Genomic DNA, 23,750 nt, shown 5'->3' on the forward strand with positions numbered 1-23,750 from the left:
TTAGCTAGATAGATGTTTGTAATTATTATATCTTCTTATTGTATTGAAACTTTTTGTTAATACATGATGTCCTTTGTCTCATAACTTTTTGAATTGAAAATCTACTAGTCTGACATTAGTATAGTTACCTCTGCTGACATTTAGTTACTATTTGTATGGAATATCATTTTTCATGTTTGCACTTTCAATCCATTTGTGTTTTTGGATCTGAAGTTAGTATTGTATAGACTGCATATAGTTGGATCATGTGTTTTTATTCTTTCTGACAATCTGTGTTTTTTGATTGGAGTCTTTAATCCATTAAAATGTAAAACAATTACTGATAAGGAGGGGCTTATTTCCATCATTTTTGCTATTTGTTTCTATGTGCCTCCAGCATTACTGTCTTCTTTTCTCTTTAGTTGATTTTTTTTGTAGGGAATGATTAAACTCATTGGCTCTTTTGCTCTCTCTATAATAAATAAAATAAACAGGGACACCTATGTGGCTCAGTTAGTAAAACGTTCAACTCTTGATTTTGGCTCAGATCAGTTCTCACAGGGTAGTGAGATCAAGCCCCACATCAGGCTCCATGCTCAGTGTGGAGTCTGCCTGAGATTCTCTCTCTCCCTCTTACCAGCCTTCCACACTCTTGTTCTCTCTTAAATAAATGAGTGAATGAATATTCCTTGCCTATTGTCTGTATTATTGCTATTTTCTTTTTTTTTTTAACTTTTTAAAATTAACATATAATGTATAATTTGGACCAGGGGTAATGTATTATCTGGACCAGGTCTGTGAATCATCAGTCTTACACAATTCACAGCACACACCATAGCACATACCCTCCCCAGTGTCCATAACCCAACTACCCCATCCCTACCCACCTCGCCCTGACAACCCTCAGTTTGTTTTCTGAGATTAAGAGTCTCTTATGTTTTGTCTCCCTCCTGGTTCCAACTTGTTTCATTTTTTTCCCTCCCTACCCCCCACGACCCCACCCCCTGCCTCTCAATTTACTCATATCAGAGAGATCATATGATAATTCTCTTTCTCTGATGGACTTATTTTGCTTAGCATAATACCCTCTGGTTCCATCCATGTCATTGCTAATGGCAAGGTTTTAGAATTTTTGATGGCTGCTTAGTATTCCATTGTGTGTGTGTGTGTGTGTGTGTGTGTGTGTGTAATGGCTAATGGCAAGGTTTTAGAATTTTTGATGGCTGCATAGTATTCCATTGTGTGTGTGTGTGTGTGTGTGTGTGTGTGTGTGTGTGTGTGTGTATACACACCACATCCTCTTTATCTATTCTTCTGTTGATGGACATCTAGGCTCTTTCCATAGTTTGGCTATTGTGGACATTGCTGCTATAAACATTCAGGTGCATGTGCCCCTTCAGATCACTACATTTGTATCTTTAGGGTAAATACCCAGTGGTGTGATTGCTGAGTCGTAGGGTAGCTCTATTTTCAATGTTTTGAGGAATCTCCATACTGTTTTCCAGAGTGACTGCACCAGCTTGCATTCCCACCAAAAGTATGGGAGGGTTCCGCTTTCTCCGTATCCTCACCAACATCTGTCGATTCCTGACTTGTTAATTTTAGCCATTCTGATTGGTGTGAGGTGGTATCTCATTGTGGTTTTGGTCAGTATTTCCTTGATACTGAGGGATGTTGAGCACTTTTTCATGTGTCTGTTGGCCATTTGGATGTCTTCTTTGCAGAAATATCTGTTCATGTCTTCTTCCCATTTCTTGATTGGATTATTTGTTCTTTGGGTGTTGAGTTTGATAAGTTCTTTATAGATTTTGGATACTGCTCCTTATCTGATATGTCATTTGCAAATATCTTCTCCCATTCTGTTGGTTTTCTTTTGGTTTTGTTGACTGTTCCCTTTACTGTGCAAAAGCTTTTAATCTTGATGAAGTCCCAATAGTTCATTTTTGCCCTTGCTTCCCTTGCCTTTGGCAATGTTTATAGGAAGGAGGTGTTGCGGCTGAGGTTGAAGAGGTTGCTGCCTGTGTTCTCCTTAAGGATTTTGATGGATTCCTGTCTCACATTGAGGTCTGTCATCCATTTTGAGTCTATTTTTGTGTGTGGTATAAGGAAATGGTCCAGTTTCATTCTTCTGCATGTGACTGTTCCGTTATCCCAACACCATTTGTTGAAGAGGCTTTCTTTTTTCTGTTGGACATTCTTTCCTGCTTTGTTGAAGATTAGTTGACCATAGAGTTGAGAGTCCATTTCTGGGCTCTCCATTTTGTTCCATTGACCTATGTGTCTGTTTTTGTGCCACTACCATACTGCCTTGATTAATTACAGCTTTGTGATAGAGCTTGAAGTCTGGAATTATGATGCCGTCAACTCTGGCTTTCTTTTTCAACATTCCTCTGGCTCTTTGGGGTCTTTTTTGGTTTCATATAAATTTTAGGATTATTTGTTCCATTTCTTTGAAAAACATTGATGGTTTTTGGTAGGGATTGCATTAAACGTGTAAATTGCATTAGTTAGCATAGACATTTTCACAATATTTGTTCTTCCAATCGATGAGCATGGAACATTTTTCCATTTCTTTGTATCTTCCTCAATTTCTTTCATGACTACTTTATAGTTTTCGAGTACAGATTCTTTGCCTCTTTGGTTAGGTTTATTCCTAGGTATCTTATGGTTTTGGGTGCAATTGTAAATGGGATCAACTCCTTAATTTCTCTTTTCTGTCTTGCTGTTGGTGTATAGAAATGCAACTAATTTCTGTGCATTGATTTTATATTCTGACACTTTACTGAATTCCTGTATGAATTTTAGCACTTTTGAAGTGGTCTTTTGGGTTTTCCATATAAAGTATCATATCTTCTGCAAAGAGTGAGAGTTTGACCTCTTCTTTGTGGATTCGGATGCATTTTAATTCTTTTGTTGTCTGATTGCTGAGGCTAGGATTTCTAGTACTATGTCAAATAGCAGTGGTGATAATGGATATCCCTGCTGTGTTCCTGACCTTAGGGGAAAAGCTCTCAATTTTTCCCCATTGAAAATGATATTCACTGTGGGTTTTTCATAGACAGTTTTGATAATATAGAAGTATGTACCCTCTATGCCTACACTATGAAGAGTTTTGATCAGGAAAGGATGCTGTACTCTGTAAAATGCTTTTTCAACATCTATTAAGAGTATCAAAGAGTTCTTATTTTTTCTTTTATTAATGTATTATGTCACATTGATTGATTTGCGGGTATTGAACCAACCTTGCAGCCCAGGAATAAATACCACATTGTCGTGGTGAATAGTCCTTTTAATGTACTGTTGGATCCTATTAGCTAGTATTTCGGTGAGAATTTTTGCAACTGTGTTCATCAGGGATATTGATCTGTAATTCTCCTTTTTGATGGGGTCTTTGTCTGGTTTTGGGATCATGGTAATGCTGGCCTCATAAAATGAGTTTGGAAGTTTTCCTTCCATTTCTACTTTTTGGAACAATTTCAGGAGAATAGGTATTAATTCTTCTTTAAATGTTTGGTAGAATTCCCCTGGGAAGCCATCTGGCCTTGGGGTTTTGTTTGTTGGAAGGCTTTTGATAACTGCTTCAATCTCCTTACTGGTTGTGGGTCTGTTCAGGTTTTTTATTTCTTCCTGGTTCAGCTCTGGTATTTTATATGTCTCTAAGAATGCATCCATTTCTTCCAGATTTTCAAATTTGCTGGCATATAGTTGCTCATAATATGTTCTTATAATTGTTTTTATTTCTTTGGTGTTGGTTATGATCTCTCCTCTTTAGTTCATGATTTTATTTATTTGTGTCCTTTCTCTTTTCTTTTTGATAAGTCTGGCCAGAGGCTTATCAATCTTATAAATTCTTTCAAAGAACCAGCTCCTAGTTTTGTTCATTTGTTCTGCTATTCTTTTGGTTTCTATTTCATTGATTTCTGCTCTGATCTTTATGATTTCTCTTCTCCTGCTGGGTTTAGACTTTCTTTGCTCTTCTTTCTCTAGTTCCTTTAGGTATAGGGTTAGGCTGTGTACTTGAGACCTTTCTTGTTTCTTGAGCAAGGTTTGTATTGCTATATACTTTCCTCTCAGGACCGCCTTTGCTGTGCCCCAAAGATTTTGAACAGTTGTGTTTCATTTTCATTTGTTTCCATAAATCTTTTTAATTCTTCTTTAATTTCCTGGTTGAGCCATTTATTCTTTAGTAGAATGCTCTTTAGCCTCCATGTATTTGAGTTCTTTCCAGCTTTCCTCTTGTGACTGAATTCTAGCTTCAGAGCATTGTGGTCTGAAAATATGCAGGGAATGATCCCCGATCTTTTGGTACCAGTTGAGACCTGATTTGTGACCCAGGTTGAGAATGTTCTGTGTGCACTAGAGAAGAATGTGTATTCTGTTGTTTGGGGATAGAATGTTCTAAATGTATCTGTGATGTCCATCTGATCCAGCATGTCATTTAAATTCTTATTTCCTTATTGATTTGCTAAGATGTTCTGTCCATTTCAGTAAGGGAAGTGTTAAAATCCCCTACTATTATTGTATTCCATGCTTTTTTTGAGCCCAGCTAGCACCTTGATAATCGTCATCCTGAACTCTAATTCTGACATGTTACTAATGTCCATATTGATTAGATCCCTAGCCATCGGTACTGCTTCTTATTCTTTTTTTTTTTTTTTCTGGTGGTGGTTTTTCTACCTTGTCAGTTTATCCAGATAAAAATAGATGAATGAGAGAACAAATACTGAAAGGGTAGCAATGACCCCAGAAAAATAAACACTAATCAAATCAGAAGATACCCAAAACCTGGGAGAGAAAAAGGGGGGAAAAAGAAAAATATATATATTAATATTTTGTGTGTGTGTATGTGTGTGTGTGTGTGTGTGTGTGTGTGTGTGTATATATATATATATATATATATATATATATATATAAAATCTGGTGAATAGAACAGAGCCACACACTTGATTTTGCGTGTATTTTGGTCTGTTAGAGGAAACTACCTCTCAAATTTTAAAGAATGAAAAACTTATATATGTACAAAAAAAAGGGTAAACATGATGAAGGGATGGAATATGACTATAAAGATGAAAATTATAGAAGATTTTAAAAAAGGAATTGAAAAGATAAGAAGTTGGTTGAAAAAAGAAAAAAAAAGAGGAAAGAATGTGATCAGACTGGAGACTAGACTAAAGCTATGTGCTAGATTTAGGGTATATTTTCATCTGTTAGAAGAAATTGTATCCCAAAATTTTAAAGAAAAAAAAAATAACCCTATATGTATACAAAGAAATAAGGTTAAATACAGTGAAGGGATAAAATGTGACTATAACTATAAAAATTTTAAAATATTTTTAGAAAGGTATTGATAAGATAAAATAGTTTAAAATCATTAAAATAGGAAAGAGGAAAAATGTTTAAAAATAGAATAAGAAAAAAATAAAATTCAAAAAAATTTACTTTTGAAAGACTAAAGGATCACGGGGAAAAAAGCCATGAATTCTATGTGTTGCTTTCCCTTAGCTCTGGAGTTCCATAGTTCTCATTGATCCATGAACTTGGTCTTGGCTGGATATTCTTGCTGATCTTCTGGGGGGAAGGGCCTGTTGCAGTGATTCTCACGTGTCTTTGCCTGAGGCGGAATTACTCCACCCTTGTCAGGGACCAGGCTAAGTAATCTGTGCAGGTTCACTCTCAGGAGCTTTTGTTTCCTGAATATTTTCCATACTGCTTTGGAGGAGGAGAATGAAAATGGTGGCCTCCCAATCTCCAGCCCCGTAGGAGCCAAGTGCTCAGGGCCCCATTCCTCAGTGCCCCCTCAGAGAAAAGCAGTCAATCCCCCCCATCTCCCTGGTCTCTGGCTGTTCTCTGAGCTCACCAGGCCTGTGACCAAGTGTTTCTATCTCTGTCACATGGCCCCGTTTGGAGTCTCCAAACCCAGCAGATTCCTGCAGTGCACTCCCGTGCCACTCCTCCTGGAGGAGGCAAGTGGGGGGAGGGGGGAGTCTGTCCAGATTTGCCACTTGTGGGGTCCCTGCTGGAAGAGCAGTGGCCTGACTGTGCCTTGGATCACGGTTTAAGGTAACCCGGAGCTGAGAGCCCCCTGCTCAGCTCTGTCTCTGCATCTGGCTTCTCTGCTCTGATACATGGCAGCTCTGCCACATGTTGGCACCCCTGGTCTTTCTGTGTTCCTGCAGGTCCTGAGACCACACTGTCCCTGGGAGGGCTGTACCACCCGCTAAGCCTTGGGAGCAACTTCCCTCAGTGGAGCTGACTTCTAAAAGTTCCAATTTTGTGCTCCAGTGCTCTCTTACTTGCTGGGAGCCAGCCCCTACCTCCACAGTCTCTCTTCCCACCTATCACCTCGGATTCACTTTTCTGCATGTCCTACCTTCCAGAATGTGGTTGCTTTCCTGATCCTAGAATTGCTGCTTTTTTTCCTTCTGTCTCCTATTGAGTTTGTAGATGTTCAAAATGGCTTGATAACTATCGAGCTGAACTCCTGGGACCTGATGATATTTCAGTCTCCTACTCCTCCACCATCTTGCTCTTTCCTCATTCTTTTCTTTTTTGTTATCTTAGGGATTCTCTCTTTGACTTTGATTTTCAAAACTTTGGTCATAATGAATCTCGGTGTGGGTCTTTTTAAGTTCATCTTACTGGAGTTCATTGAGCTTCTTGGATGTTTATATTCATGTCTTTTATCAAATCTGGGAAGTTTGGGGCCATTATTTCTTAAAATATTCTCTCTGCCCCCTCTCTGTCCCTCCTTTCTGGACTCCTGCAATGTGCATGTTGATCTACTTGATGGCCCTTCAGCTCTTTTTCTTTCTGTCCCTCAAAGTCAGTGATTTCCACTGTCCTGTCTTCCAAGTCCACTGGTTCTTTGTTCTGCCTGCTCAATTCTGCCTTTGAATCCCTCTGGTGAATTTTTCATTTCAGTTACTGTATATGTTCAGCTCCAGAATTTCTTTCTGCTTTTTTCAGTCTTCTTTCTCTGTGTTGATATTTCATTTTGTTCACACATTGTTTTCTTGACTCTCTCCCCATCTTCTTTTGGTTCTTTGAGCATCTTCAAGACAATTATTTTAAACTCTATTATACTGCTGTCAGTTCTTTTTCAGGAACGGTTTCTGTTGATTTTTTTTTTCCTTTGAATGAACCGTACTTTCTTGTTTCTTTGCATGTTTTGTGAATTTTTGCTAAAAACTGGACATTTGAATCTAATAATGTGGTAACTCTGGAAATCAGATTCTCCCCCTCCCCTTCCCCATAGCTTGCTGCTTTTTGATATTATTTTTGTTTATTGTTGATTGTCTTATATGTTGTTATTGTTGTTGCAGACTGTCTCTAGCTGAGGACCAGCCTGAGGTGTAATCTTAATGTCTTTTCAGGTCTTTTCTGAGCCATTTCCTAGGCATGTGCCCTCACTGTCTAATTTTCCCCCATACATGCAGTTGTTTTTGAATGTCCTAGTCTTTACTGTCTAGCTCCCAAAAGTGGAAAAAGAGAAAAATGAAGTGGAGGAGGGTGAAAAGAGCCCTAGCTCTCTAAATCCCTTGGAAATTACTTCAGCCAGAGGGGGAAGCAACAATGGAGGAAGGTACAAGAAACTAATGGCTACATCTTTGTGCCTCTGTGATGAGAAGCACCAATCAGTGGTCAGAACACAGATCCCTGATCTCTGGAGGACAGGGTGCTTTTTGCCTGCCCTGGCTCCTGTATGCTACTTCAAGAACACATGTGCAGCTGCCTGCCACATGACTGAGGGGTGGAGGATGGGTAGCCACTACTGTGCTAAGAGCTGAAATTGAAATTAACCACAATTTGCTGTCCAAGCCTTTCTCCTGAAAGTTGCAAGGCTTTGATAGAGTCCAGAGTGCCAAGATAGTTGTCAGACACATTCTGCCAGTGCATTTTTTGTCTACAAAGGGAGACAGATCCCTGATATTTATACTCTTCCTTCTTTCCAAAATCCTCTCTGTGAGTGAATTTTTATATAATGAATACTGTTTAAATTGTATTTTCTTTCAACAATGAATTTTAGTTATGTAAGGGAAAGCTTTAGGATATTGAGCTTTATTAGATTTGGAGAATTACCAAACACCTACCATGGGTCTCAAGCAGATAATAAACAAACAATAACAACAAAATTTAAAGGGTGGTCAGGAAGAATAGGGAAGTCATGTTTCTTTGCTTTATCTGAAATTCTGTTACTTCACATTGACCACACATTCTGAGAGGGAGTCATGTTTGTTTTTTATTAGCAAAAAATCTAAAATAAGAGAAATAAATCAGTGCTTATTAAATGAGGTTCAATAGACGAAAATAATGTTTAAAACAAAGATGCAAATTAGTAATGAAAAGATTAGGAATCTAGGGGCACCGGGGTGGCTCAGTGGGTTAAAGCCTCTGCCTTCGGCTCAGGTCATGATCCCAGGATGCTGGGATCAAGCCCCACATCGGGCTCTCTCCTCAGCAAGGAGCAGGGAGCCTGCTTCCTCCTCTCTCCTTGCCTGCCTCTCTGCCTACTTGTGATCTCTGTCTGTCAAATAAATAATAAATTAAAAAATCTTAAAAAAAAAAGATTAGGAATCTACTGCTGTAGAACTTTTATGAATATTAAGCAATTTTTCTAATGGTTCAAAATAATCAGTCATAGTATGCACATAAACAGTTACCTGCTACATATAATTTAAGATCTTTCAATACCTGAGTAGTCATCAAAGATTGCAGAATTTTAGAACAAGAGAAGACTTTAGAGATTAGCTTTATTTGGTTGACTGACTTTGGGTTGTAATTATTTCTTTAGAAATTTAATTTCTTTTTCCTGATTCTGTGAAAATGGGCGTTACAGTGGAAAACATCTCAGTAAAAGTCAGACCAAATGATATTGGTTTGTGGCATAGTGGAATATTTTGATATTCTGTGTGTTCTCTTGAGATGGTGATATAACTATCTGAGGGTCATTTAGCGTCCATCTGTTACTCTTTTAAAGAGCATTTCAGTTTTTAAAAGATTTTGAAAATTAGCTTTTGAACTCATGCACAGACTTTTTGAAAATGCACACGTTCTGGCCCATCAAAAGAAAGTTAAACTCTGCAATATAAAATTTCCAGAAGAAGATGAGAGAGGAACTTTCAAACAGTAATCAATTTTTCCCTAGGTAAAAGTGGCAGTGGTTTAATGAGAAAAATCAAAGTCAAATTTATTATATAGTTAATTAGAGTTTTAGATTTTCCACAGTACTTTTAGAATAAAAGCTATTAATTTTGTTTCTTGAACTATAAATTAAAACACAACTATAAATGTATTTTTAATCATGAATAGCATGGATTTTTCATTGCCCAAATAAAGAGCATCAGACTTCTAAAACTGGTGTCACGGAAAGGAAGAGTTGTACAGAAAGTAAAATAAAAAGTTCTAATGGCATTTTATTGAAACTATAAACACCTCCTCTAATGAAAATGCAAACCTGAAAGCACACACATGAACGTTTTGACAGCTGTGCTGTTCTTTCAGCTTCTACAGATGACAGCGCAGCCGAGAAGAAAGGGGGCACCCTTCATGCTGGCCTCATTGTTGGAATTCTCATCCTGGTCCTCATTATAGTAGCAGCCATTCTCGTGACCGTCTATATGTATCACCATCCAACGTCAGCAGCCAGCATTTTCTTTATTGAGGTAAGTGTCGGGCATGACACATGAAATCCAAGCTGGTTGATGAACTCCGTGTATTTGCTAACACCATCTGTATTTAATATGCAGCACCTGACTTCTGCATTTTGCAGTCGCGAGCAGACGGGTTTCACACATGCATGCACACACACATATATTGATAGATTGCTTTCATGTGATAAGTTCACTTATCTCAGGAGATTTTAAAGAAATAAGCTAAACTATCTTGCCTTTCGCAGATCTGAAGAAAAGTAGAAACCATGTTTTTAGTCCTGTTAGACCAGCTGTTCACCTAATCGTAGAAGGAAATTCAGCAGGTACTGGAGGCTGCAGGATTTGGCTTGGATGTATTGATCAGTAAATACTAATTGAGTATTGGCTGGATTCATAATACAATATGGCGGACATGCTGTCAACCATTTAGGAAAAATAGAGCTTTCACTACAAAATAACAATAAGATGTAACAGGTATAACAAAAAGATAAGGGTATGTGCCATCACCATTTTGTGTAATGTGTGTATATTTATATGTTTATATATGAATATGCATGCACATGTGGGCACACACACACACACACACTCAGCCACAGAGAGAGCACTGTGCTGAACTGTTGTTCTCTTTTCATGTACAAAATGTAGATTTAGTGCCAGTTCCCAAGAACAACCAGGGAGGAAGACCAGGGGCTGTGCTAAAGGATCCAAAGCCAAGCCTTGATGTCCAAAAGGCCTGAAATTAGGATGCTGGGAGGGCACTGGATAAAGTTCATGTCCCATTCTATGCCCCGGTCAGTTGGAATTCCTGAGACCATCATGTGTGCAGCTTTCATTCCAAACATCTTAATAGGGCTCCTGCTCTTCCAACCCCAAAGAAATAGTAAAGCAATGGAGGAAATCTTCCCCCCTTAGAGTTTCGAAACTATAAATCTGAAATCTTTTCCAATTCATTGGGTGACATACAGAAAGGTGGATTAGAATTTTGTTCACTTGTTGAATGAGAAATTATCGTAAATTTTAAACTACAGAATTACCTTTGTTCCCTCTAAGAGGGAGAGATGAGAGCTAATCAATTAAATAATTGCTCAAAAGTCCAAAAGACTAAAATGCAGTCTCCTTAGGTTGGCATTCAAGGCCTTGGTGGTCTAGATCTTCTCAATCATTTTGATCTTTATCCCATACATCTTCCATCTGGAGATGACAACACCACCAAATTTCCCTTTTTACTTTTCTCTATACATGCTCCAAATTTTCCATGCCATCAAGACTTTGTTTATTCTGTTTCCTCCACCAACAAAGCTCTCTCTTGCCATCCCAGTTCTTGAATTCAGGATCTGAACACCTTCAATGCCATGTGTCTGATAAGCTTCCCTGAACCATCTCTGTCTGGACAGCTGGACATGATCTCTCGTCCTCCTCTGAAATTCTATCCATTATAATTCATCCATGTCTTCTTATGGCATTTACCTTTCTGTTTCACATTAGAATTAACTATGAACCTGATTCATTCCCCTCCTACTGACTTAAAAATTCCTTAAGATTTGGATTAAACAACAAAGCTTCCTTCAAATAAGAGGTACTCTATCAATATTTTCTGGGAAAAAAATCCTTTGAGATTTCGAGCTTGCATTAAAATTTCACATATGTATTCTGGAAATGGCATCCTCATTTAAAATCAAAATAATTGTGAAATTATCAAGTATTTCATTTAGTTGGAAAGCTGTTTTTTAAGTTTTGCTATGTTGCTTCCTTTCATGGAAGAAAGTAGGAAACTTTCCTGGGTCATGAATGCATTCCTCAAACAGTTGACAAGCGACAAGCTGCAAGGCTTCAGTGACTAAGCAGACATCAGGCTACTGCTATAACCCCTTACTTATTGAAGCCTTTAATGCACCATGCAGTCTATTTTCTGACACTGTAAAAATGAAGACACTGTGAAATATCTGATGGTGATGGAATTGGCCATTTGCACGGTGCAGAGGACCCAGTTCACATCGGTGCATAGCAATCCCTGCGGAAACACAAAGTGAGACTGAAGAATAAGTGGAAGTTTTTTTATTTTTGTGTTTGTTTCTTGTTTTTTGTGGGGTTTTGAGGGTTTCTTTTGGCATTCATCTTAGAGATAGTTTTGTTCTGTGCCCTCACAACACAAAGGAAGAGATTGACGGTCAGAGTGGTGGAATGGTTTCTCCAAGGTCAAAGAGCCACAGTTGTAGAAAGATTTCTCTTATCTTTCTACACTCAAGTAAGCAGAATCATTCTGCAGATTCCTGAGCTTTTCTCCCCTTTGCCTTTTTCCTTCCCATTGGGTCGATAGCCAATTTCTACATAAATCACTTCCTCCTTGACACCCCGCTTGCTATCCCCATGCAGCTCACCGTGGCTGGTCAGCAGGTGATTTTTGAAGATGATAATCTTAGCTTTACTATTATTAAAGCTGACCCATGTTGACAAATTCAAAACACAGACCCGTCATGACTTCTCAGCAACTGACATGCTAGACCCAGGAATTTGAAGGTTTTAAATTACTAGTTAAATTAGAGTCATTGGTGCATAAAAATATTGAATTTACCAATATTATGTAAATTGCTTTTCATGTGCCTCTTTATACTCCTGTCTGCTTTTTAAATGAAATTGATGTGCTTTCTCCCATTATGAAAACAATACCTGTTAGGTATAGAAAATTTGCAGAAATGTAAAGAAGAAAAAGTAGAGTCATCTTTATAAGGCCAACATGTGGAAACAATCACTATTACTATTTTAATTTATTTTCTACTGGAATTTTTGTATGCAGAATTTGATATTTGCCCAGTTAGTTAACTGTGATTTCACCCAAATGCAAACTGTTATTTTTTAAAAATAACATTTTTTCATTTGTAAACATCATTTTGATGGCTGTATACTATTCCATTCAGTGTTTAGTCAGTAGCTTTTATTGATTGTCTCTTGTGCTGTCGGGTGCTATTCAGAAATTACTAACATTTCCTAGAAATGTTAGAAAAGAGCCTTACTTGACTATATATTGGGTTCCTATTGCTGCTGTAACAAATTACCACAAACCTAGGAGCTTAAAACAATACATACTTATTATCTTACAGGTTTAGAGGTCAGAAGTCCAGATTTAGTCTCACTGGTATAATTAGTCTCACTGGAGGTCAGAAGTGTAGAATTAGTCAAGGTGTCAGCAAGCCTGGTTCCTTCTAGAGATTTCAGGAGAAGTTGTTTACTGTTTTTAGCTGCTAGAGGTTGCATGCATTTCTTGACTCCTGGCCCTTCTAATCATCCCAAACTCTGCTTCTGCCATCATATCTACTAATAACTCTAAATCCCTTTGCCTCCTTCTTGCAAGACCCCTTGTGATCACATTGGGCTCATTTGGACAATCCGGGATACTCTCCCCATCTCAAACTCCTTAATTTAATCCCATCTACAAAGTTCATTTTCCTGTAGAAGGTAGCATTGGCGGATTTTAGCTATTCGGACACACATATCTTTGGAAGGTTATCATTCTGCCAGCCACAAACTGCATCAAATGTGAGATGCATTACACTCTACCCGTTAAACTACGACAGGCCCTTGACCATCATACACATTCCATTTTTGTGATATTAAAATGTTACCCAGTGTGTATCTTGTGTGCTTTTCATAATGAAATTCAGATTGCATCGAATGCTTATAGGACTTAATTCCTGTCCTACACTGTATATACTGTGATGAAATGTAATGACTTTGCCCTTGAGTGGATAGACCGGAGTTTATGCAACCAATCTCATATTATGGAGCACTGGGGCTCTTCTTTTTTCTTGTTGTTGTTATTTTTGCTATTATAGTTAGCCCTGTTATGACAGTAATGATGGTAATAATGAACACATATTGAATTCACCTAGTGGAAGTGATTTATACTTACTACCTCATTTAATCCTCACAAAGACCTTAGGATAAATAAATATTATCTTTTTATTTCATATCATAGATGATGAAACTGAGACACAACATTTAAGTAACTTGCTCAACATCATGAATTTAGCCTAGGGTGGAGTCAGAATTTGAGCCCTGGCTCTCCAGAGACCATATCCTCAACCACTGGGCCATGCTGCCTCTCTGTGTGTAGAGGGCTTTCCTCAGGTGCTGTGTAAAAATATAGGAGGATATAGATTATGTCCTTAGAATAGATTCTTAAAAGTAAAATCAAAAGAAGGCAATAAGCCATTTAATGGCACTGAAATATTGCCAAAGATCATTGTCTGGATTTGTACACCAATTTGTGTAGCTGTTGTTGCTCTTGTCTCCTTTTAGTGAAGGGAATGACAATGGCTGTTATCTGTGTTTTGTTCTTGCAGAAAATATATACCAGTTATTGTGCATTTTATGGAAACAAACCCTCTCCCTCATACAAAGTACTTAAATGGGCTTTATCTTTTTTTTTTTTAAGATTTTATTTATTTATTGAGAGAGAGAGAGAGTGAGGGGAGGGGCAGAGGGAAAGGAGAAAAGCAGACTCCTCACTAAGCAGGGAGCCTGACATGGAGCTCCATCCCAGGACCCTGGAATCATGACCTGAGCCAAGGGCAGATGCTTAACTGATGGAGCCACCCAGGTGCCCCTGGGCTTTAGCTTTTAAATGTCATATTTAATATGGGAAAAAATGGGATAAAATGGGAATTAAAATCTAGAAATACATCCTTATATGGAATACTAAGTGAATGTGACAAAAGGCAATAAAATAACTAAAATGAAGGGAAAACTAGATGAAAGTCAAGAAATCCTTGTGATAAAGCAGGTCAGCACCTTGTATATTGTACAATTAAACAATTAAAATGTTTATATCCTATGTCATCATATACGGGGTCATGTGTAAGAGTTTCATTCTCCTAAGACATTCAGTCTTTACTCAGTCTAGCAGACTAATCTATTTTTCCTGAACTTATCTTCTATTCCTCTATCATCCTCTTCACATTTTATGCTGAATATTTTCTTTAACTTTTTACTAGATGACTTTCATTTTGTGTTTACCTGACTTTTCTCACTAATTTTCAAAAATACACCTGATTGTGACCGAAATCCATCATATGACACAAGAATGACTAATGTACTTTAAAATCTTTTTTATTATTATCTTGAAACAAAATAGCAGAAAACAAATATTCAAATAATCACATGCACCTTAATTTTTAATAGATTTTAATAAAACTACTGTCTCTTTGGAAGAATTAAATATGCCTTAGATTCTACATTAGTGTTTGCTGAACATTTCTAGGCATAGATTCTGTGATTTATAATAAATTTCATTGTTGCATGAATATGGGTTACAGAGATAAATGTTTACACTGTTACTTAAACATATCACAATTTAAGATTTTTAACTAAGATGCATAAAATGTAATCTAGCTGAAGGTCAAGAAAATAATATTCTACAGTAGTAATCACATGAAAAAGAATCCCCACGAAAGAATTCTATGTGGACTATAAACAAATCGCTTTAGACTAGTAATCTTAATGAAAGAATTTACATTGAATACTGCCCTTGATTTTTCTTAGTCTTTTAAACAATGGCTAATATTTAGACATTTATGTCCAGATTTGATTGTTCTCTATCAATAAAAATGAAGATAAATGGATAAGACCCTAATGATAAAGGTGATTGATATCTTGGAAAGTAGATTCTATGAGTAAAATATTAAAGTTTTTTTTGTAAAGCAAAAACTAAGAATACTACATCATGCTGCTGATGCTGTAAAGTACTACTGAACATACTCTCATGGAGAAAGCAATCTGAACAAAGAGCTCATTTAAAGATGATAGGGAAGAAAGCAAAAATTATAGGCACAATGCCTCTCACAAGGACACTAAGATAATGCAGAGCAATGAGGCTTACCTTTATATAGAATATAATTCTTAACCTGAGGATTAGAGAAAAGGGAGGGTATAGAGCTGAGCTGTCAGTGTGGTAGCCACTAGCCCTAAGTGGCAATTGAGCACTTGAAATGTGTCTGGGGTGCCTGGGTGGCTCAGTGGGTTAAAGCCTCTGCCTTGGGCTCAGGTCATGATCCCAGGGTCCTGGGATAAGCCCCGCATCAGACTCTCTGCTCGGCAGGGAGCCTGCCTCCCCCCGCTCTGTGCCTGCCTCTCTGCCTACTTGTAATTTCTGTCTGTCAAATAAATAAATAAAATCTTTAAAAAAAAAAAAAGAAAAAAGTAATGTGACTAGTTTGGACTGAGGTGCATATAAAATACCCACCAGATTTGAAGTTTACGAGAAAAGAATGTATAAGAGCTCATTAATAATCTCTATATTAATTACATGTTAAAATGAAAATATCTTGGGGATATTGGGTTAACTAAAATATATTATTAAAATTGACTTGGGGGGGTGGTCCAAGATAGCAGCACAGGAGGATCCTGAACTCACCTCCTCCCACAGACACCCTGAACCTGTAGTACAATTCCCTATGAAAAAGACCTGGAAAACTGTGGAACAGCTCCTTCACAACAAATTATAAAAGCACCATATGGAGACAGGTAGACACGGAAAAGCCATGCTTACCAAAAGCCCCATCCCCAACATGGTGACTTATAGTCAGGAGAGATCTCACAAATCCAGAACTTCTTTAGGAGCTAGGGGTTTCTGGCCCGTATCAGGCACCCTAACCCTTGAGACCTGCACCATAAAGATGAATTCCTTAAACATCTGTCTTTGAAAACCAATGGGGCTGCCATCCAGGAGACCTAAAAGTCTATAAGGAACTAACATACTGATCTTAAAAGGCTCACACACGGACTCATCACTCCAGGGCCCACCACAGAAGCAGCAATTTGAAAAGCACCTAAACTATATGTGAAGGAGATTCATTTGCCCATCTGAAAGCACTGAAGGAGCTTTTGGGATTCTCTTCAGAAATGGTAGTGCTGGTAAGCACCATTTTTGCACTCTCTCAAAACCTTGCTGGTGCCGGTAGGGGCACACAGTCACTGCACTGCCTCACTCCCCTTCAAAAGCCAGCAGGCATGCCCCAGCCCCTCCCACGGCCTTGCTAAAGCCAGTGGGCATCCCCAAGCCCTACACTTTCTTGCTGCCCCACTAAAGCCAGTAGGCATGCCCGACCCTTGCACTCTCCCACAAAGCCTCAGTAAATGACTGGAAAAATCATGAGTATGTGAAGATTAAACAACATCTACTGAAAAACCAGGGGGACAGTGGAGAAATCAAAGGAGAAATTAAAAAAAAAATTGAGACAAATGAAAATGGAAGTACAACATACTAAAATGTATGGGATGCAGCAAAGCAGTTCTAAGAGGGAATTCTGAGTTCATAGTAAAACACGCCTAACTCAAAAAACAAGAAAAATCTCAAATAAACAGTGTACCTTTACACCTGAAAGAACTAGAAAAAGAAAAACCAACAGAGCCTAAAGTTAGTAGAACGGAAGAAATAACAACAGCACAAATATGAAGTAGAGACTAAAAAGACAGAAGAAAAGATCAATAAGCTGGTACTTTGAAAAGATAAATAGATTTGACAAACCTTTAGCTAGACTTACCAAGAGAAGAGAGCTCAAATAAATCAGAAATAAAAGAGAAGTTACAACTGATACCACAGAAATAAAAGGGATGGTAAGACACTACTATGAACAATTATACACCAGCTTAGAAGCATGGATAAATTCCTAGAAGCATACAGTCCTCAAAGACTGAATCATGAAGAAATACACAATCTGAATAGACTAATTACTAGTTAAGAAGATTGAATCAGTAATCAAAAATCTTACTACAAACCAAATTTCAGGTTAAGACAATTTCACTGGTAAATTCTAATAAATATTTTAAGAAGACTTAATACATATCCTTCTTAAACTCTTGCAAAAAATTAAAGAGAGGGAATGCTTCCAAACTCATTTACAAAGGTGGGATTACCATGATACCAGAAGCAGACAAAGACACCACGAAAAAGTAAAATCCTGGGCCAATACTCCAGTGAATATGGATGCGAAAAATCCTCAACAACATATAGCAAACCAAATTCAACAATACATTAAAGCAATCATACACCATGATGAGGTAGAATTTGTTCCAGAGATATAAGGATGGTTCAGCATTTGCAAATCAATCAACATTATACACCACATTAAACAAAATGAGGGAAAAAATCATACCATCTCAAGAGATGCAAAAAAAGTATTTGACCAAATTCAACATCTGTTTATGATAAAAATTCTCCAAAAAAGTGACTATAAAGGGAACATACTTCAACATAATAAAGGCCATATATGACAAGCCCATAGTTAACATCATATTCAACGTAGAAAGCTAAAAGCTTTTCATCTAAGACCAGGAACAAGAGAAGGATGCCCATTCTTGCCACATTTATTCAATATAGTATCAAAAATCCTAACCAGAGCAATTAGACAAGAAAAAGAAATAAGAGGCATACATATTGGAAAGGAAGAAATAAAATGGTCACTAGTTGTGGATGACATGATCTTTTTTTTTTTTTTTAAGAATTTTATTTATTTACTTGACAGAGAGAGATCACAAGTAGCAGAGAGGTAGGCAGAAAGAGAGGGGGAAGCAGGCTCCCCGCTGAGCAGAGAGCCCGATGTGGGGCTCGATCCCAGGACCCTTAGATCATGACCTGAGCCAAAGGCAGAGGCTCAACCCACTAAGCCACCCAGGCGCCCCATGACATGATCTTATACATAGAAAACCCTAAAGATTCCACCAAAAACCTATTAGAATAAACAAATTCAGTAAAGTTGTAAGATTAATAATCAATACACAAATATATGTTGTGCTTGTATACACTAACAACAAACTCTCAGAAAAGGAAATTAAGAAGAGAATCCCATTTACAATTGCATCAAAAATAATAAAATTCCTAAGAAAAAAATTAACCAATGAGATGAAATACCTATATGCTAATGGTTATAAGATACTGATGAAAAAAATTAAAGACACAAATAAATGGATAATCTGTACTCGTGGATTAAGAGAATAAGTTATAGTTTAAAACTCCATATCATTCAAAACAATCTAGAGATTCAATGCAATCCCTATGCAATGTCAATTCTCCAGCATTTTTTTACAGAAATAAAACAAACAATCCCCAAATTCGTATGGAATAGCAAAAGACCCTGAATAGTGAAAACAATCTTGAGAGAGAAGAACAAAGCTGAGGGCATCATGTTCCTGGCTTGAAATAATGATATTACATAGCTAGAGCAATCAAACACTGTTATTGATATAAAAACTGACACCAATGGAATAGAATAGAGAGCCCAGAAAAGTTAAACTCATGCATATGTAGTCAATTAGTTTACATCGAAAGAGGCGAAAATACACAATAGTGAAAGGACAGTCTTTTCAGTAAATGGTATTGAGAAAACTGGACACCCACATACAAAAGAATGAAACTAGACTTCTTACAATGCACAAAAAATTAACTCAAAATACGGACTTGAATGTAAGACCTAAAACCAAAGAACTTCTAGAAGAAGACAGGTGGTAAGCTCCTTGACATCAGTTGTGGTGATGATTTTTTGAAACTGCCCCCCAAAACAAAGGCAATAAAAGCAAAAATAAACAAGTGAAACTACATCAAACTAAAAAGCAGAAGCACACCAAAAGAAGCCATCAACAAAATGAAAAGACAACCTATTGTGAGTGGGAGAAAATATTTACAGATCATATATCCACTAAAGGGGTTATATCCAAAATACATAAAGAGCTCATATACTTCAGTAGCAAAACAAAAACAAATAGTCTGATTAATAGTGAATAGAGATTTTCCCAAAGAAACCATGTAGATAACCAAGAGACACAGGAAAAGATGCTCATTGTCACTAATTAGGGAACAATGAGATATCACCTCACACTTGTCAGAATGGCTATTATCAAAAAGACAAGAAATAACAGATATTGGCCAGGATGTGGGAAAAAGAGGACACTTGTGTGCTATTGCTGGGAATGTAAATTGGTGCAGCCACTGTGCAAAATAGTATGGAGTTTCCTCAAAAAAATTTTCCTCAAAAAATTAAAATCAAAAAATCAAAAAATTAAAAATTGAAATACCATATTATCTAGCAATTCTGCTTCTGGGTATTTATCTAAAGAAAATGAAAATACTCATTTGAAAAGAAATACACATCCCTACATTCATTGCAGCATCATTTCTAATAACCAAGACATGGAAATAGGTTAATGTAAGAGTCCACTGATGAATGAATAGATAAGGAGGAATTGTGTGTGTGTGTGTATGTATATGCGTATGTATATACACATATACATATATATGCACAATAGAATACTACTCAACTATAAAAAAGATTAAAATCTTGCCATTTGCGATAACATGGTTGGACCTTGAGGTATTAGGCTAAGTGAAATAGATCAGACAGAGAAAGACAAATTTCCATATGATTTCCCTTATATATAGAATTTAAAAAACAAAATAAATGAACAAACAAAACTCACAGATACAGAGAACAGAAAGGTGGTTGCCAGAGGGGAGGGAAGTTGAAAAGTGGATGAAATGGGTAAAGGGGGTCAAAAGATACAAACTTCCAGTTGGAAAATAAATGTCATGGGGATATAATGTACAGCAGGGTGAGTATAGTCAGTAATAGTGTCATGTGTATTTGAAAGTTGCCAGAAGAGTAAATCTTTAAAGTTATTATCACAAGAGTTAAAATTTTGTAACTTTGTATGGTTTCAGATAGTAACTGGACTTACTATGATCATTTAACAATAAACACAAATATTGAATCATTATATAATACACTTCAAACTAACACAATGTTATTTGTCATTTATATATCAATTAAAATTAATTTCACTTAGTTTTACTTTTTAACGTGGCTACAAATAGTTCTAACATTATGTATGCGGCGAACAGTATTTCTATTGGACAATGCTGGCTTTAGAGAAAACCTTGCAGAAAGAAGAGCAGATTAGAAAGTCTGATTCTCTCCACGTTTTTTGAAAATAAAAAACCAAGTAATCTTTAGCACTGGGGAAAGGAAATTGGAAGCTTGAGGAGAGAGATGCTGACAAAGCTATTTGATAAGTTGTCCATTCATTCATTCATTCATTCACATTCATTGATCTCCTATTAGGTGCCAAGTACCCAAGTTACAGAGATAAACAAAAAGGACAAGAGACAATCTTTGCCCTCATGAAGCTTATATTCTACTGGCTAGAGAGAGATGATAAACATATTTTAATCAAGGTGTGGATTTCAAATTGAATGTTGAGTTTTACAAAAGAGGCAACCTTCTACCTTTGCCCTCCCCCATGCTCACCTGTTCTCTCTCTCTCCCTTTTTCTCTAAAAAAATTAAATCTTGGGGGCACCTGCATGGCTCAGTGAGTTAAGCCTCTGCCTTCAGCTCAGGTCATGATCTCAGGGTCCTGGGATCGAGCCTTGCGTTGGGCTCTCTGCTCAGCGGGGAACCTGCTTCCCCCGTCTCTCTGCCTGCCTCTCTGCCTACTTGTGATCTCTCTCCGTCAAATAAATAAATAAAATCTTTTTTTAAAAAACGAAATCTTGTTTTAAAAAAATTATTTTACCCAACTTGCCACCAAAGTTAACATTCTGAAAGATGATTCTTATCTCTTCACCCCAGTTGCATAGCTCTCAATGCTGTAAAATCCATATTAATCAAAACCACCAAAATCATCTGTTCCTGGAACCTACGCGGAAAGTGTCCTTTCTATACCTTTATTACATTCAGGCTCAGTGTAGAAATAGAAACCCAGGAGAGTGAAATAGTGTGCTGGGGTCACTTGAAGTCTACTTTCAGAGCTGAGACTTGAACCCAGGACTCCCTGTCCTGGGCTGCAGGCTGTGCCGCCTACAGCAGCAGTATAACAATGGTCTTTTAAGCAGTTTGCCACTCAAGGGATTCCCCATCCCAACAAATATTTGTGCATAACAAGGACCAGTGGAGAATATGATTAAAGGAAGACAGGCAGCTGTGGCCCTCAACTTTTCCTGGCAATCAATAGTGCCTCCAGGAAAGAAGCCAGAGGACAGGAGCCAGGCAAGGATTCAAAGGCTGCTGCTGGGGAGGAAAAAAGTGTTTACTCAGAGTTTGGCATCTTGCTTTGCAGCTGCTAGATGCATAACCCTTGGGAATTGGGAAGACATGATCCGTTGAATAATCTATATAATAAATAGATGGTTTCATAGACGCACGAGTCTTTTTTTATCTGGAAGTCGCATGTTTTTTATAATTAAGTTTTACTTACAAGGTATTCCTTAATCTTATTTGGTCTTAAAGGAAACTAAAAAATGTTTCATTGAAACAAAATACTTCTCATTGTCATTTTTCAGTGGAGGCAGAAGATGGCTTTCACTTTTGATGAGTAGCTGGGAGGAAAGAAAGATGAAGGAAAACTTGAGATGGTTTGATGCTTTGAATAAAAAATATGCCTTATTGGGGCACCTGGGTGGCTCAGTCGTTAAGCATCTGCCTTTGGCTCGGGTCATGATCCCAGGGTCCTGGAATCGAGACCCACATCGGGCTCCCTGCTCCACGAGGAGCCTGCTTCTCCCTCTTCCACTCCCCCTGCTTGTGTTCCCTCTCTCACTGTGTCTCTCTGTCAAATAAATTAATAAAATCTTTATTAAAAAATGCCTTATTAAATGGCATATTTCCAGAAAAAAAAATCAAAATTTAGGGGAAAATCAGTGAAAGTTGTTTGCTTTTTTGCTTTTTTTTTTTTTTTTAAGATTTATTTATGTTAGAGAGAGAACCATGAGTGGGAGGGGCAGAAGGAGCAGGAGAGAGAAACTCAAGTAGACTCCACGCTGAGCAAGGAGTCTGAAGTGGGGCTCAATCGTAAGACCCTGAGATCACGACCTGAGCTGAACCCAGCAGTCAGACGCTTAACTGACTGTGCCATCCAGACGCTGCTGAAACTGGTTTGCTTTAAAAAAGAAAAAAAGAAAAATTAGGTAGTGTTAGTAGTCTGTGGTTTTCTTTTCTCACTTTCTGTTCTAAAACACTGAAATTTTCTTCATGTGTCTCACTGAATGATTTTGAGATATCAGTTCAAATTCATGGTGATTCCCTTGTATAACTAGTCACCAAAATAAAGATTTTTTCAATAGCTGTTCACCTATAATTTAATCTTCTGGGTAACATTTTAATTTAAATTCCTAGAACTAAAATAGCATTTCTAATTTAGTGAAATATTTTCTTCCCTTCACTGGGAAGAATTATTTAAAAAAACTGAATAAAATGTTTTCTACTGCCCTGAATTCTCTGCTCAAATTCCTTCTTAATTAGCATCCCCTAAGTTATTTCAAATGGTGCAGAAAGCCATGAAATAAATCATATATATGTATATATTTATTTTCACATATAAAATCTCCACAGGGAAGCTCTTAATATATGAAAGTATGAAATTAATATATAAATTAAAACCTGCAGAGCTAAAATTCAGATGGGCAGCTATAAACCAAAATTATGTCATTTTGAGTACATGATATATGTATTAGGTAACCTAATCCTCTCCTTCTGTTAACTCTTTAAAAGAAGATTACTCTACTTACAGTACCAACTGTTGAATAATTTCTTCCTTGTGACTTTGGTAACTGTTCTTTGTTAAAATAAATACTTAAATCTTTTCAAATTCTGGAGGCTGAAAATAGAAATTTTAAATTTAGCAATAATTATTGCTTCACAATAATAATGAATTTATTCAATTATAAGATTTTCCCCACCAATTCCACATAGTATATTTTTTTTCTGACTAAAATTCAAAATTAAATTACATAAGTTGATCATTATAACATGCTTTGGTGTATAAATAATACAGGAATGATTTGTGATTGTAAGAAAATTAAAATTTTAAATTTGAGTTAGGACATTAAAATATTTAGAATCTAGGGAATACACATGTAAAGAAATGTATTTATTTTAGATAATAGAAATAATCATGTTTTGTTATTCTGTTAGAAGTGATTAGCCAAAGGTAATTATAATTTGCAAATGAGTTAGATTATTTTGCTCTAACAAACTTTCTTAACATAAACAAAATAATTTTTAATTTAAAATTAAAAGAACTTTCCTTACATCCCATAATAAGGGAATATAGAGTCAGAATAATTCTATTTCTACCT

At 36.9% G+C, this 23,750-nt stretch overlaps 1 protein-coding gene across 1 annotated transcript in view; it reads left to right on the forward strand.

Annotated features, from left to right (window-relative positions):
* The window catches only part of PLXDC2 (plexin domain containing 2), a 446,156-nt gene that overhangs the window by 391,378 nt on the left and 31,028 nt on the right, over positions 1-23,750 (forward strand). The window contains exon 13 of the mRNA XM_080812133.1: positions 9,481-9,641. Within this exon, the coding sequence (XP_080668259.1) occupies positions 9,481-9,641 (161 nt within the window). The remainder of the gene's footprint in view (positions 1-9,480; positions 9,642-23,750) is intronic.

Source organism: Martes martes (genome assembly GCF_963455335.1).
Source record: "Martes martes genome assembly, chromosome: 8".
NCBI lineage: Eukaryota > Metazoa > Chordata > Mammalia > Carnivora > Mustelidae > Martes > Martes martes.